The 13,860-nt window shown below is 47.5% G+C and overlaps 1 protein-coding gene across 1 annotated transcript in view; it reads right to left on the reverse strand.

Annotated features, from left to right (window-relative positions):
• Positions 1–13,860, reverse strand: part of LOC144598346 (dedicator of cytokinesis protein 2-like) — an 894,447-nt gene that overhangs the window by 598,784 nt on the left and 281,803 nt on the right. The window contains exon 25 of the mRNA XM_078408406.1: positions 9,699–9,805. Within this exon, the coding sequence (XP_078264532.1) occupies positions 9,699–9,805 (107 nt within the window). The remainder of the gene's footprint in view (positions 1–9,698; positions 9,806–13,860) is intronic.

The following is a 13,860-nucleotide window of genomic DNA, read 5'->3' on the forward strand; positions in this document are numbered from 1 at the left end:
GTCTCTGGCGCTGTGAGGCAGCAACTCTACCGCTGCGCCACTATGCCTAGAGCGCTGGGTTACCATACCCTAAAGGGATTTATTCACAAAATGCTGGAGTAACTCAGCAGGTCAGGCAGCATCTTGGGAGAGAAGGAATGGGTGATGTTTCGGGTCGAGACCCTTCTTCAGACTGATGTCAGGAGGGCAGGACAAAGGATCTAGGTGGAGACAGGAAGATAGAGGGAGAACTGGGAAGGGGGAGGGGAAGAGAGGGACAGAGGAACTATCTAAAGTTGGAGAAGTCAATGTTCATACCGCTGGGCTGCAAGCTGCCAAGCGGAATATGAGGTGCTGTGAAGCGAAATATGAGGCCCTTATACCCTAAAGGGAGATTGATGTGGGTTGTATAAAAAACTATGCAAGGCCCCACAGTTAACAGGAAAGATCTACCTTCCTTGGCGAAGATCATCTTAACAAGAGGGATTGTTCTGGAGAATGGGCAGAGGTGATTCCTCAAGACATTGCCTGGGCTGGTGTTTTAGCAATGGGGAGAGAGACTGGATGGATGGGTGTTGTTCCAGAACCAGGGGCCACAATCTAAGATCCAGAAACAGTGGCCACAGTCTAAGATCCAGAAACAGGGGCCACAGTCTAAGATCCAGAACTAGGGGCCACAGTCTAAGATTCAGAACCAGGGGCCACTGTCTAAGATCCAGAACCAGGGGCCACAGTCTAAGGTCCAGAACCAGGGGCCACAGTCTAAGAACCAGAACCAGGGGCCACAGTCTAAGATCCAGAACCAGGGGCCACAGTCTAAGATTCAGAACCAGGGGCCACAGTCTAAGATCCAGAACCAGGGGCCACAGTCTAAGATTCAGAACCAGGGGCCACAGTCTCAGATCCAGAAACAGGGGCCACAGTCTAAGAATAAAGGGGGAGGCCATTTAAAACTGAGGTGAGGAGAAACTTTTTCACCCAGAGAGTTGTGAATTTGTGGAATTCTCTACCACAGAAGGCAGTGGAGGCCAATTCACTGGATGAGTTTAAAAGCGAGTTAGATAGAGCTCTAGGGGCTAGTGGAATCAAGGGACATGGGGAGAAGGCAGGCACGGGTTACTGATTGTGGATGATCAGCCATGATCACAATGAATGGCGGTGCTGGCTCGAAGGGCCAAATGGCCTCCTCCTGCACCTATTTTCTATGTTTCTAAGTTCCTATGTGGAATTCTCTGCCTCTGAGGGCAGTGGAGGCCAATTCTCTGAATACATTCAAGAGAGAGCTAGATAGAGCTCTTAAGGATAGCGGAGTCAGGGGGTATGGGGAGAAGGCAGGAACGGGGTACTGATTGAGAATGATCAGCCATGATCACATTGAATGGCGGTGGTGGCTCGAAGGGCCGACTGGCCTCCTCCTGCACCTATTGTCTATTGTCTTTCTTAGATCTAAGAAGACTGAGGACTCCCAGACAGAGGTCGCTAAAATTACGAGGGGGTTACAAATGCAGGAGGATAAGGGGTGACCTTGCGGAGGTGTTTAAGAGCATGAGGGGGAATAGATAGAGTAGATTCACGGAGTCTTTCACCCAGAGTAGGGGAATCAAGACCCAGAGGAGGTGAGGTGGAAATTATTTAATTGTAACACAAAGGGTGGTAGGTGTATGGAACGAGCTGCCGGAGGAGTTAGTTGAGGCAGGTTCTATCACAACGTTTAAGAAAAAAAAAACTTTGGACAGGTACATGGATAGGAAAAGTTTAGCAGTGTATGACCATCCAGAGGAGGTAGTTGTGGCAGGCACTATCACAATGTTTTAGAACCATTTGTACAGGTACATGGATAGGACGGGTTTGGATATGGGCTAAACGCGCGGGCAGGTGGGACGAGTGTAGATGGGGCACGATGGTCGGTGTGGGCAAGATGGGCCGAAGGGCCTGTTTCCACGCTGTAGGACTCTGTGGATCCACGACGTTGGGCAAACTGAGGCGGACTTTTCCCCCCACATTAGAAGAGTCCAGAGAGAGTCGAAGAGAATTTGTTTTAGTTTTTTAATGAATTTCATTACACCGTTGAAACATTGCCTGATACAATCTGACACTACCTTGTAAAAGGGTGTTAGATAAATATTTGTCAAGGGAAATAGTAGAGGGATGGAAAAGCAGGAAGGGAATGAGGTTAAATGAACAAACTACTGGAAGAACTCAACGTACATCACGGGTACATTCCCCTGCAATCGCAGGGATGAATGAATGAATGAATGAATGAATGAATAAGTTTATTGAAAGTAACATTAGCAAATTTGCAGATGATACATACAAAGCTGGGTGGCAGTGTGAACTGTGAGGAAGATGCTATGAGGTTGCAGGGTGACTTGGACAGGTTGTGTGAGTGGGCGGATGCATGGCAGATGCAGTTTAATGTGGGTAAGTGTGAGGTTATCCACTTTGGTGGTAAGAATAGGAAGGCAGATTATTATCTGAATGGCGGCGTTAGGAAAAGGGGACGTACAACTAGATCTGGGGGTCCTAGTGCATCAGTCACTGAAAGGAAGCATGCAGGTGCAGCAGGCAGTGAAGAAAGCCAATGGAATGTTGGCCTTCATAACAAGAGGAGTTGAGTATAGGAGCAAAGAGTTCCTTCTGCAGTTGTACAGGGCTCTAGTGAGACCGCACCTGGAGTACTGTGTGCAGTTTTGGTCTCCAAATTTGAGGAAGGATATTCTTGCTATTGAGGGCGTGCAGAGTAGGTTTACTAGGTTAATTCCCGGAATGGCGGGACTGTCGTATGTTGAAAGACTGGAGCGACTAGGCTTGTATACACTGGAATTTAGAAGGATGAGAGGGGATCTTATTGAAACATATAAGATTATTAAGGGGTTGGACACGTTAGCGGCAGGAAACATGTTCCCAATGTTGGGGGAGCCAAGTATGTGCACATACAAGGAATGTGCCTTGGTGCTCCGCTTGCAAGTAACAACACGAACATACAGTGAACAATTAAGAATAAAGCATAAAACATTAAAACATTAAGAAAGCAACATTACAATAGATAATAGACAATAGACAATAGGTGCAGGAGGAGGCCATTTGGCCCTTCGAGCCAGCACCACCATTCAATGTGATCATGGCTGATCATTCTCAATCAGTACCCCGTTCCTGCCTTCTCCCCATACCCCCTGACTCCGCTATCCTTAAGAGATCTATCTAGCTCTCTCTTGAATGAATTCAGAGAATTGGCCTCCACTGCCTTCTGAGGCAGAGAATTCTACATTTCACTGACATTTCACTTCTCGTCTTCTCTCCTCATCCTCTTGCCTCCTGTCGCCTCTAGCCTCCATCACTTATTCCTCCCCTCTGCCAATTACCCCCCCTCACCTGTATTCATCTGTCAGAGAGCCATAGAGTGATACAGCGTGGAAACAGGCCCTTCACCCAACTTGCCCACACCGGCCAACTGAGGCAGTGAATTCCACTACAGTGTAAACATGTGGGTGAAAATAAACCAGAGCAAAAGGAGGCTACAGACTTTTGGTTGTTGAGTAGAGCTACTGCTCGCGGAGAAAAGCTGTTTTTATGCCCAGCTGTGGCTGCTTTGACAGTCCGGAGTCGCCTTCCAGAGGGAAGTGCTTCAAAGAGTTTGTGGCCAGGGTGAGAGGGGTCAGAGATGATCTTGCCCGCTCGCTTCCTGGCCCTTGCAGTGTACAGTTCGTCGATGGTGGGAAGGTTGCAGCCAACAACCTTCTCAGCTGATCGAACGATCCGCTGCAGCCTCCGGATGTAACGGATGCAACACCTGTCCCTATACCTCCTCCCTTGACTCCGCCCAGGGACCCCGACAGTCCTTCCAGGTGAGGCAGAGGTTCGGGCTCACCTCCTCTAACTTTACTAGTGGGAGAGTCTAGGACCAGAGGCCACAGCCTCAGAATAAAAGGCCATACCTTTAGAACGGAGATGAGGAGGAATTTCTGGAGTCTGAGGGTGGTGAATCTGTGGAATTCATTGCCACAGAAGGCTGTGGAACGCAAGTCAAAGGATATTTTTAAAGTGGACACTAACGGATTCTTGTTTAGTACGGGTGTCAGGGGTTATGGGGAGTAGGCAGGAGGAAGCATTGGTGATCAATTTCCAATGTTCTATAGATTCAGGATCAGTTCCTGTGGATGGAGGGAAGCTAATGTTGTCCCACTTTTTAAGAAAGGAGGGAGAGAGAAAACGGGAAATTATAGACCAGTTAGTCTGACATCAGTGGTGGGGAAGATGCTGGAGTCAATTATAAAAGACGAAATTGCGGAGCATTTGGATAGCAGTAACAGGATCGTTCCGAGTCAGCATAGATTTACGAAGGGGAAATCATGCTTGACTAATCTTCTGGAATTCTTTGAGGATGTAACTATGAAAATTGACAGGGGAGAGCCGGTGGATGTGGTGTACCTTGACTTTCAGAAAGCCTTTGGCAGGGTTCCACATAGGAGATTGGTGGGCAAAATTAGAGCACATGGTATTGGAGGTAGGGTACTGACATGGATAGAAAATTGGTTGACAGACAGAAAGCAAAGAGTGGGGATAAATGGGTCCCTTTCAGAATGGCAGGCAGTGGGGTACCGCAAGGCTCGGTGCTGGGACCGCAGCTATTTACAATGTACATTAATGACTTGGATGAAGGGATTAAAAGTACCATTAGCAAATTTGCAGATGATACAAAGCTGGGTTTTTTGTCCATTGCGTGTCAATAGAACCAGTGCCTCAGGGATCCAGTGCCCCAGGGCTCTAGGGATCACTAGTCAGTGTGCACTCAGTGGGCCGAAGGGACTATTTCCTCACTGTACCTCTAAAGTCTGAAGTAAAACACCTCGAAAGCACTTCAACGAGACGTTTGATCAAAGTATTTTGTGGATGAATTGATGTGCTCCTGTTCTGTTGATGGCATGTTTGAGCAGAGACCCTGCTTTGACCCTCTTCGCGTGTAGGAGATTACCGGCAGGTCATCTCCTTCCGTGTAGATTGCAGTGAGTGGCAACATCTGCTCAGCACAACATTAACATGCGCGCCTGTGCCCTGACACGACTCACACAGCAGGCTGCTGCTCCAATTAGAGATGTACATGAACCACTGGCTTGTAGTCTGCCTGCAGGCCAGATCATTAGGGGGAAACAGAGGACGCTGGAGCCATAGAGTCACAGAACTCTGGTCATAGAGTCAGAGAGACATAGAGACATAGAGACATAGAGACAGAGAGACATAGAGACACAGAGACACAGAGACATAGAGACAGAGAGATATAGTCATAGAGACATAGAGACACAGAGACATAGAGACACGGAGCAGAGAGACAGAGAGACATAGAGACATAGAGACACAGAGACACAGAGACAGAGAAACAGAGAGACATAGAGACATAGAGACATAGAGACATAGAGACATAGAGACATAGAGACACAGAGACAGAGAAACAGAGAGACATAGAGACATAGAGACACAGAGACAGAGAAACAGAGAGACATAGAGACATAGAGACACAGAGACACAGAGACAGAGAAACAGAGAGACATAGAGACATAGAGACATAGAGACAGAGAGACATAGAGACACAGAGACACAGAGACATAGAGACAGAGAGATATAGTCATAGAGACATAGAGACACAGAGACATAGAGACACGGAGACAGAGAGACAGAGAGACATAGAGACAAAGAGACATAGAGACACAGAGACATAGAGACACGGAGACAGAGAGACAGAGAGACATAGAGACATAGAGACACAGAGACACAGAGACATAGAGACACGGAGACACGGAGACACGGAGACAGAGAAACAGAGAGGCACAGAGTCATAGAGACACGGAGACACGAAGACAGGGAGACACAGAGACACAGAGACATAGAGACACAGAGACACAGAGACACAGAGGCAATAGACAATAGACAATAGACAATAGGTGCAGGAGTAGGCCATTCAGCCCTTCGAGCCAGCACCGCCATTCAATGCGATCATGGCTGATCACTCTCAATCAGTACCCCGTTCCTGCCTTCTCCCCATACCCCCTCACTCCGCTATCCTTAAGAGCTCTATCCAGCTCTCTCTTGAAAGCATCCAACGAACTGGCCTCCACTGCCTTTTGAGGCAGAGAATTCCACACCTTCACCACCCTCTGACTGAAAGAGAGACATAGAGACAGAGAGACATAGAGACATAGTCATAGAGTCATAGAGACACAGACATAGAGACACGGAGACACGGAGACATGGAGACACGGAGACACGGAGACAGAGAAACAGAGAGGAACAGAGTCATAGAGACATAGTCATAGAGACACAGAGACATAGAGACACAGAGACACAGAGACACGGAGACACAGAGACACAGAGACATAGAGACACAGAGACACAGAGACACAGAGACACAGAGACACAGAGACACAGAGACACAGAGACACAGAGACACAGAGACACAGAGACACAGAGACACAGAGACACAGAGACACAGAGACACAGAGACACAGAGTCATAGAGACACAGAGACACAGAGACACAGAGACACAGAGACACAGAGACACAGAGACACAGAGACAGAGAGACAGAGAGACACAGAGACACAGAGACACAGAGACACAGAGACACAGAGACACAGAGACACAGAGACACAGAGACACAGAGACACAGAGACAGAGAGACACAGAGACACAGAGACACAGAGACACAGAGACATAGTCATACAGTCCTAGAGACACAGAGACATAGAATTGGGTTCCCAAAATGAAATCTCTTTTCGAGAATTTGCAGAGAAATGCCCCACCTATTGAAAAGGGGACGTACAACGAGATCTGGGGGTCCTAGTGCATCAGTCACTGAAAGGAAGCATGCAGGTACAGCAGGCAGTGAAGAAAGCCAATGGAATGTTGGCCTTCATAACAAGAGGAGTTGAGTATAGGAGCAAAGAGGTCCTTCTGCAGTTGTACAGGGCCCTAGTGAGACCGCACCTGGAGTACTGTGTGCAGTTTTGGTCTCCAAATTTGAGGAAGGATATTCTTGCTATTGAGGGCGTGCAGAGTAGGTTTACTAGGTTAATTCCCGGAACGGCGGGACTGTCGTATGTTGAAAGATTGGAGCGACTAGGTTTGTATACACTGGAATTTAGAAGGATGAGAGGGGATCTTATTGAAACATATAAGATTATTAAGGGGTTGGACACGTTAGAGGCAGGAAACATGTTCCCAAGGTTGGGAGAGTCCAGAACCAGGGGCCACAGTTTAAGAATAAGGGGTAGGCCATTTAGAACGGAGATGAGGGGAAAAAAATTCAGTCAGAGAGTTGTGAATCTGTGGAATTCTCTGCCTCAGAAGGCGGTGGAGGCCAATTCTCTGAACTTATTCATGAGAGAGCTGGATAGAGCTCTTAGGGATAGCAGAGTCAGGGGGTATGGGGAGAAGGCAGGAACAGCGTACTGATTGAGAATGATCAGCCATGATCACATTGAATGGCCTACTCCTGCACCTATTGTCTATTGTCTATTGTCACACCTGGAACTTCCAGGTTCATAAGTTATAGGAGCAAAATTAGGCCATTCGGCCCATCAAGTCTACTCCGCCATTGAATCATGGCAGATCTATCTCTCCCTCTCATTATCCTGCCTTCAGTTCAGTTTAGTTTATTTTCACGTGTACCAAGGTACAGTGAAAAGCTTTTGTTGCGTGCTAACCAGTCAGCAGAAAGACAATACATGATTACAATCGAGCCATTTACAGTGCATTGATACATGATAAGGGACTAACATTTAGTGCAAGGTAAAGCCAGCAAAGTCCGATCAAGGAAAGTCCGAGGGTCACCAATGAGGTAGATAGTAGTTCAGCACTGCTCTCTGGTTGTGGTGGGGTGGTTCAGTTGCCTGATAACAGCCGGGAAGAAACTGCCCCTGAATCTGGAGGTGTGCGTTTCCACACTTCTGTACCTTTTGCCTGATGGGAGAGGGGAGAAAAGGGAGTGGCCGGGGTGAGACTGGTCCTTGATTATACTGCTGGCCTTGCCGAGACAGCGCGAAGTGTAGATGGAGTCAATGGAAGGGAGGTTGGTTTGCGTGATGGTCTGGGCTGCGTCCGTACTTGGCCTTCTCCCTATAACCCCCTCCACCCGTATCAATCAAGAATCTATCTATCTCTGCCTTAAAAATATCCAGTAACAGCCTCCGCATCCTTCTGTGGCAATGAATTCCACAGATTTACCACCCCTCTGACTACAGAAACTCTCCATTCTCTCCTTTCTAAAGGTACGTCCTTTTATTCTGAGGCTATGCCCTCTGGTCGGAGGCTCTCCCACAAGTGGAAACATCCTCTCCACATCCATTGTATCCAGGCCGTTCACTATTCGGTAAGTTTCAATGAGGTCTCCCTTCATCCTTCTGAACTCCAGCGAGTACAGGCCCAGTGCCGACAAACGCTCAACATATGGGTGGCACGATGGCACAGCGGTAGGGTTGCTGCTTTACAGTACTTTCAGCGCCAGAGGCCCGGGTTCGATCCCAACTACGGGTGCTGTCTGTACGGAGTTTGTACGACTGCGTGGGTTTACTCCGTACAGGTTTGAACGTGAATTGGCTTGGTATAAATTTAAATTGTCGTTAGTGTGCGCAGGAGAGTGTTAATGTGCGGGGATCGCTGGTCGGTGCAGAAGGGCCTGTTTTCGTGCTGTTTCTCCAAACTAAACTAAACTAATTATGCTACCCCAATAATTCCTGGGATCGTTCCGATAAACGTCCTCTGGACCTTCTCCAATGCCAGCACATCCTTAGACAATAGACAATAGGTGCAGGAGTAGGCCATTCGGCCCTTCGAGCCAGCATTGCCATTTACCGTGATCATGGCTGATCGTCCACAATCAGTACCCCGTTCCTGCCCTCTCCCCATATCCCTTGACTCCGCTATCTTTAAGAGCCCTATAATTCTCTCTTCAAAGCATCCAGAGAATTGGCCTCCACTGCCTTCTGTGACAGAGAATTCCACAGATTCACAATTCTCTGAGTGAAAAAGTTTTTCCTTATCTCAGTCCTAAATGGCCTACCCCTTATTCTTAAACTGTGGCCCCAAGTTCTGGACTTCCCCCAACATCAGAAACATGTTTCCTGCCTCTAACATGTCCAACCCCTTAATAATCATATATGTTTCAATAAGATTCCCTCTCATCCTTCTAAATTCCAGTGTATACAAGCCCAGTCGCTCCAGTCTTTCAACATACGAACATGTTTCCTGCCTCTAGCGGTCCAATCCCTTAAGAATCTTCTATTCCTGACCCTCAGGGGCGGAGATGGCAAACGATGTGACCAGTGGTGGGATATAGCCACACCATCGAGTTCTAGATTCCCCTCAATACGAACGGATCAATACTATTTGCCTCGACACTCCCTGTAGGTGCAAATTGCCCCCTCTCTCCCATCCACGTGAAGCAATCTGTTGTGAATCCCCTTTTTGAGTTTCCCGCTGGCTGCATTGTTTTAATGTTCTCTGAGATTCTTCCCCAGAGCTGGGGGCTAAATAATGTTCCGGTTAGATAATGGTTGATCGTCCACAATCAGTACCCCGTTCCTGCCTTCTCCCCGCATCCCTTGAATCCTCTCTGAGATACGGGGCCCAAAGCTGCTCACGATGCACCACATGCGGTCTGACCACGCTCTCATAGACCCTCAGAGTTACAACCCTCCCTCGGGCACGGTTGTGTCAGAAGGTCCTTACCTTCCCTCTCGAACAGCTGGGTGCCCACGATAGCCGTCATCGACTGCAACTTGTGCTTCATCAGTCGATCCGGAAGAAGGCTCCTGAAGAAATCGTGCAACAAGTGGCTACGAAACAAAGCAACAACAAAAAGGGAAACAATGGCATGTTGGCAAAGGAGGCATCGCACACTCAAGATATGCATCAGCACATTCGGAGCATTAGGGAGATATCAGCACATTTTGAGGATATTAAATATTAATGAGGCGCCATAATGGTGTCAGGATCATTGAATATTAATCCAATGTAGCTGGAAGATCTGGCAATTAAAAATAAATAGAATAAACAATAGACAATAGGTGCAGGAGGAGGCCATTCGGCCCTTCGAGCCAGCACCGCCATTCAATGTGATCATGGCTGATCATCCTCAATCAGTACCCCGTTCCTGCCTTCTCCCCATACCCCCTGACTCCGCTATCCTTAAGAGCTCTATCCAGCTCTCTCTTGAATGCATTCAGAGAATTGGCCTCCACTGCCTTCTGAGGCAGAGAATTCCACAGATTCACAACTCTCCTCTCCGTTCTAAATGGCCTACCCCTTATTCTTAAACTGTGGCCCCTGGTTCTGGACTCCCCCAACATTGGGAACATGTTTCCTGCCTCTAACGTGTCCGACCCCTTAATAATCCTATATGTTTCGAAAAGATCTCCTCTCATCCTTCTAAATTCCAGTGTATACAAGCCTAGTCGCTCCAGTCTTTCAACATACGTCTCCAAAGACGTACAGGTATGTAGGTTAATTGACTGGGTAAATGTAAAAAATTGTCCCTAGTGGGTGTAGGATAGTGTTAATGTGCGGGGATCGCTGGGCGGCGTGGACTTGGTGGGCCGAAAAGGCCTGTTTCCGCGCTGTATATATATGATATGATATGATATGATATGATATGACAGTCCCGCCATTCCGGGAATTAACCTAGTAAACCTACGCTGCACGCCCTCAATACAACATCACAAGGTTTTTTTTCCCCCCCAATTTCATATCCGTTGTTGTTTATTGCATGGCATCAAACAACGAGGTGAGGTCCGACTTTGGAGAACAGGCCCCCCTCGGCCCACCGAGTCCGCGCCGACCAGCGATCGCCGCACACTGACACCACCCTACACACACCAAGGAGAAAGTTCCAATTTGCAATTATACCGAAGCTAATTAAACCTACAAGTCTTTGGAGTGTGGGAGGAAACCGCAGCGCCCGGAGAAAACCCACGCGGGTCACGGGGAGAACGTACAAACTCCGTACAGACGGCACCCGTAGTCGGGATCGAACCTGGGTCTCCCGCGCTGTGAGGCAGCAACTCTACCGCTGCGCCGCCGTGACGCCTGGTGAATGGGATTCTTTCTCATTGCGTTATCTCGGTGCGAGGGGGATTTCCAGAACAAACTACCTATCCCTTTTGCATTTACCATCTTCCGGCCTCTCTCAAGGCTGCCAGTTCATTCATCTCTGGATTATTTAATGTACGATACGATACGATACGATGAAACTTTATTTATCTCAGGAGGGATCAATTGATCTGCCGACAGTCATAAAAACACCCAAAAAACATGAAACATGAAAATAGAGTGACAAGTGGAAAGGACAGACAACAGACAGCAGACAACAGACTGCAGACAACAGACAACAGACAACAGACAACAGACTGCAGACAACAGACAACAGACAATAGACAACAGACAATCGACAACAGAGAACAGACAGCAGACAGCAGACAACTGACAACAGACAACAGACAACAAACAATCGACAACAGAGAACAGACAACAGACAACAGACAACAGACAGCAGACAATGGACAACAGACAACAGATAATCGACAACAGACAGCAGACAACAGACAACAGACAACAGACAACAGATTATAGACAATAGACAACAGACAATAGACAATAGACAATAGACAATAGACAATAGACAACAAACAACAGACAGCAGACAACTGACAACTGACAACAGACATTAGACATAGAAACATAGAACATAGAAACATAGACAATAGACAACAGACAACAGACACTAGACAATAAACACTGGACACTAGACACTCGACACTAGACACTCGACACTAGACAACAGACAACAGACAACATTAAAAAAAAAAGACCATAGACAATAGACAATAGGTGCAGGAGAAGGCCATTCAGCCCTTCGAGCCAGCACCACCATTCAATGTGATCATGGCTGATTAGGGATGTGCAAAGATTGGGGAGGGAGAGTCAGTCTCAGTCTACCCCACAACAGAAGGGGGAGGAGTTGTGCAGTTTGATAGCCACAGGGAAGAAGGATCTCCTGTGGCGTTCTGTGCTGCATCTCGGTGGGACCAGTCTGTTGCTGAAGGTGCTCCTCAGGTTGACCAGTGTGTCACGGAGGAGGGGGGTGCTGTATTGTCCATGATGCTCCGCAGTTTGAGGAGCATCCTCCCCTTCAAGACCACCCCCCAATGATTCTAACTCCACCCCCCCCCCCCCCAACCCCCTCCCCCCCAGGACGGAGCCAGCCTTTGCACCCCTCAGATTCCAATTAAATCTTTTCCCCTTCACCTTAAACCTATGTCCTCTGGTCGTGGATACCCCTACGCTGGTAAAGAGACTGTGCGTCTACCTGATTTATTCCTCTCATGGTTTTGGATTCGCTGGAGCACGAGAGGATGAGGGGGTGATCGGGTGGATGAGGGGGTGATCGGGTGGATGAGGGGTTTCTTTGACTGGTTAGCACACGCCACAAAAAAGCTTTTCACTGTACCTCGCTCGGTACACGTGACAATAATAGACAAAACTAAACCTGATCTATTCCTCTCATGATCTTACACACCACTAGACCAAGTGGACCAGTTGGGCCCAAACCTCTCCTGCATTGGTGCAGCAGCCTCTCCTTCCCCCCCCCCACCACCCTCCCTCCTTCCCCCCTCCTCTCCTTATCCCCTCCTCCCTCCCTCCAACCCTCCCCCCTCCCTCCCTAGGAAATAGATTTAAACCTTAAAATGTGAATAAGTTAAAAAATATAACACCAATTTCAATGAAACTTCTTCCATTAGAACCAAAGGGACGAACGGTGAGTAAGGTGGGCCTAAAATTGTCGTGCTATCGTGCACCACTTTGGCTGTAGTTCAGGAACAAACAAACAAACAAACAAACGTGAGTTTTAGTGTATAGATGATTAGATCAACCCTCATCCTCCTGCACTCCAGGGAACAGACCCAGCCTACTCAACCTCTCCCTATGGCTCAGTCCCTCTAGTCCTGGCAACATCCTAGTATTCTGGCTGTATTCTGAATCTGAAGCCAAGGAATATTAATGGGACAGCATACTCTGTTGGACCTGTTATTGCAATATTTAGTACCGATTATGAGAATCAAACGGTATATATTTTCTCCTCAGTGTTCACTGAGCCAAAAAATCTCCGCACTGTATCGGGTTTTGAGAAGAACAAAATTGCAAACATTAAATATGCCCACAGTTTATTATGACAACAGAATTTTTGGACTCGGATGCATTTTCAACCTTGGATATCTCTGCCAAGGCAGAAGTTGAGCAGGCTGGGACTCTATTCCTTGGAGCGCAGGAGAATGAAGGGGGTGATCTTATAGAGACGTGCAAAATCATGAGAGGAATAAATCAGGTAGACGCACAGTCTCTTCCCCAGAGTAGGTGAATCGAGGACCAGAGGACATAGGTTGAAGGTGAAGGGGAAAAGATTTAATAGGAATCTGAGGGGTAACTTTTTACCCCATTCGGCCCTTCGAGCCAGCTCCACCATTCAATGTGATCATGGCTGATCATCCACAATCAGTAACCCGTTCCTGCCTTCTACCCATATCCCTTGACTTCGTTATCATTAATTTAAACTTTAAAATGTGAATAACTTTAAAAATATGACACCGATTTCAATGAAACTTCTTCCATTAGCTCCAAAGGGACGACGGTGAGTAAGGTGGGCCTAAAATTGTCGCGCTATCGTGTACCGTTTTGGCTGTAGTTCAGGAACAAACAAACAAACAAACGAGAGATGTGCCAAACATTTGATGTTTTCAAGAGATAGATATATCTCTTAGGGCTAACGGAATCAAAGGATATGGGGAGAAAGCAGGAACGGGGTACTGATTTTGGATGATCATCCATGATCATATTG

Source organism: Rhinoraja longicauda, chromosome 1 (assembly GCF_053455715.1).
Source record: "Rhinoraja longicauda isolate Sanriku21f chromosome 1, sRhiLon1.1, whole genome shotgun sequence".
NCBI lineage: Eukaryota > Metazoa > Chordata > Chondrichthyes > Rajiformes > Arhynchobatidae > Rhinoraja > Rhinoraja longicauda.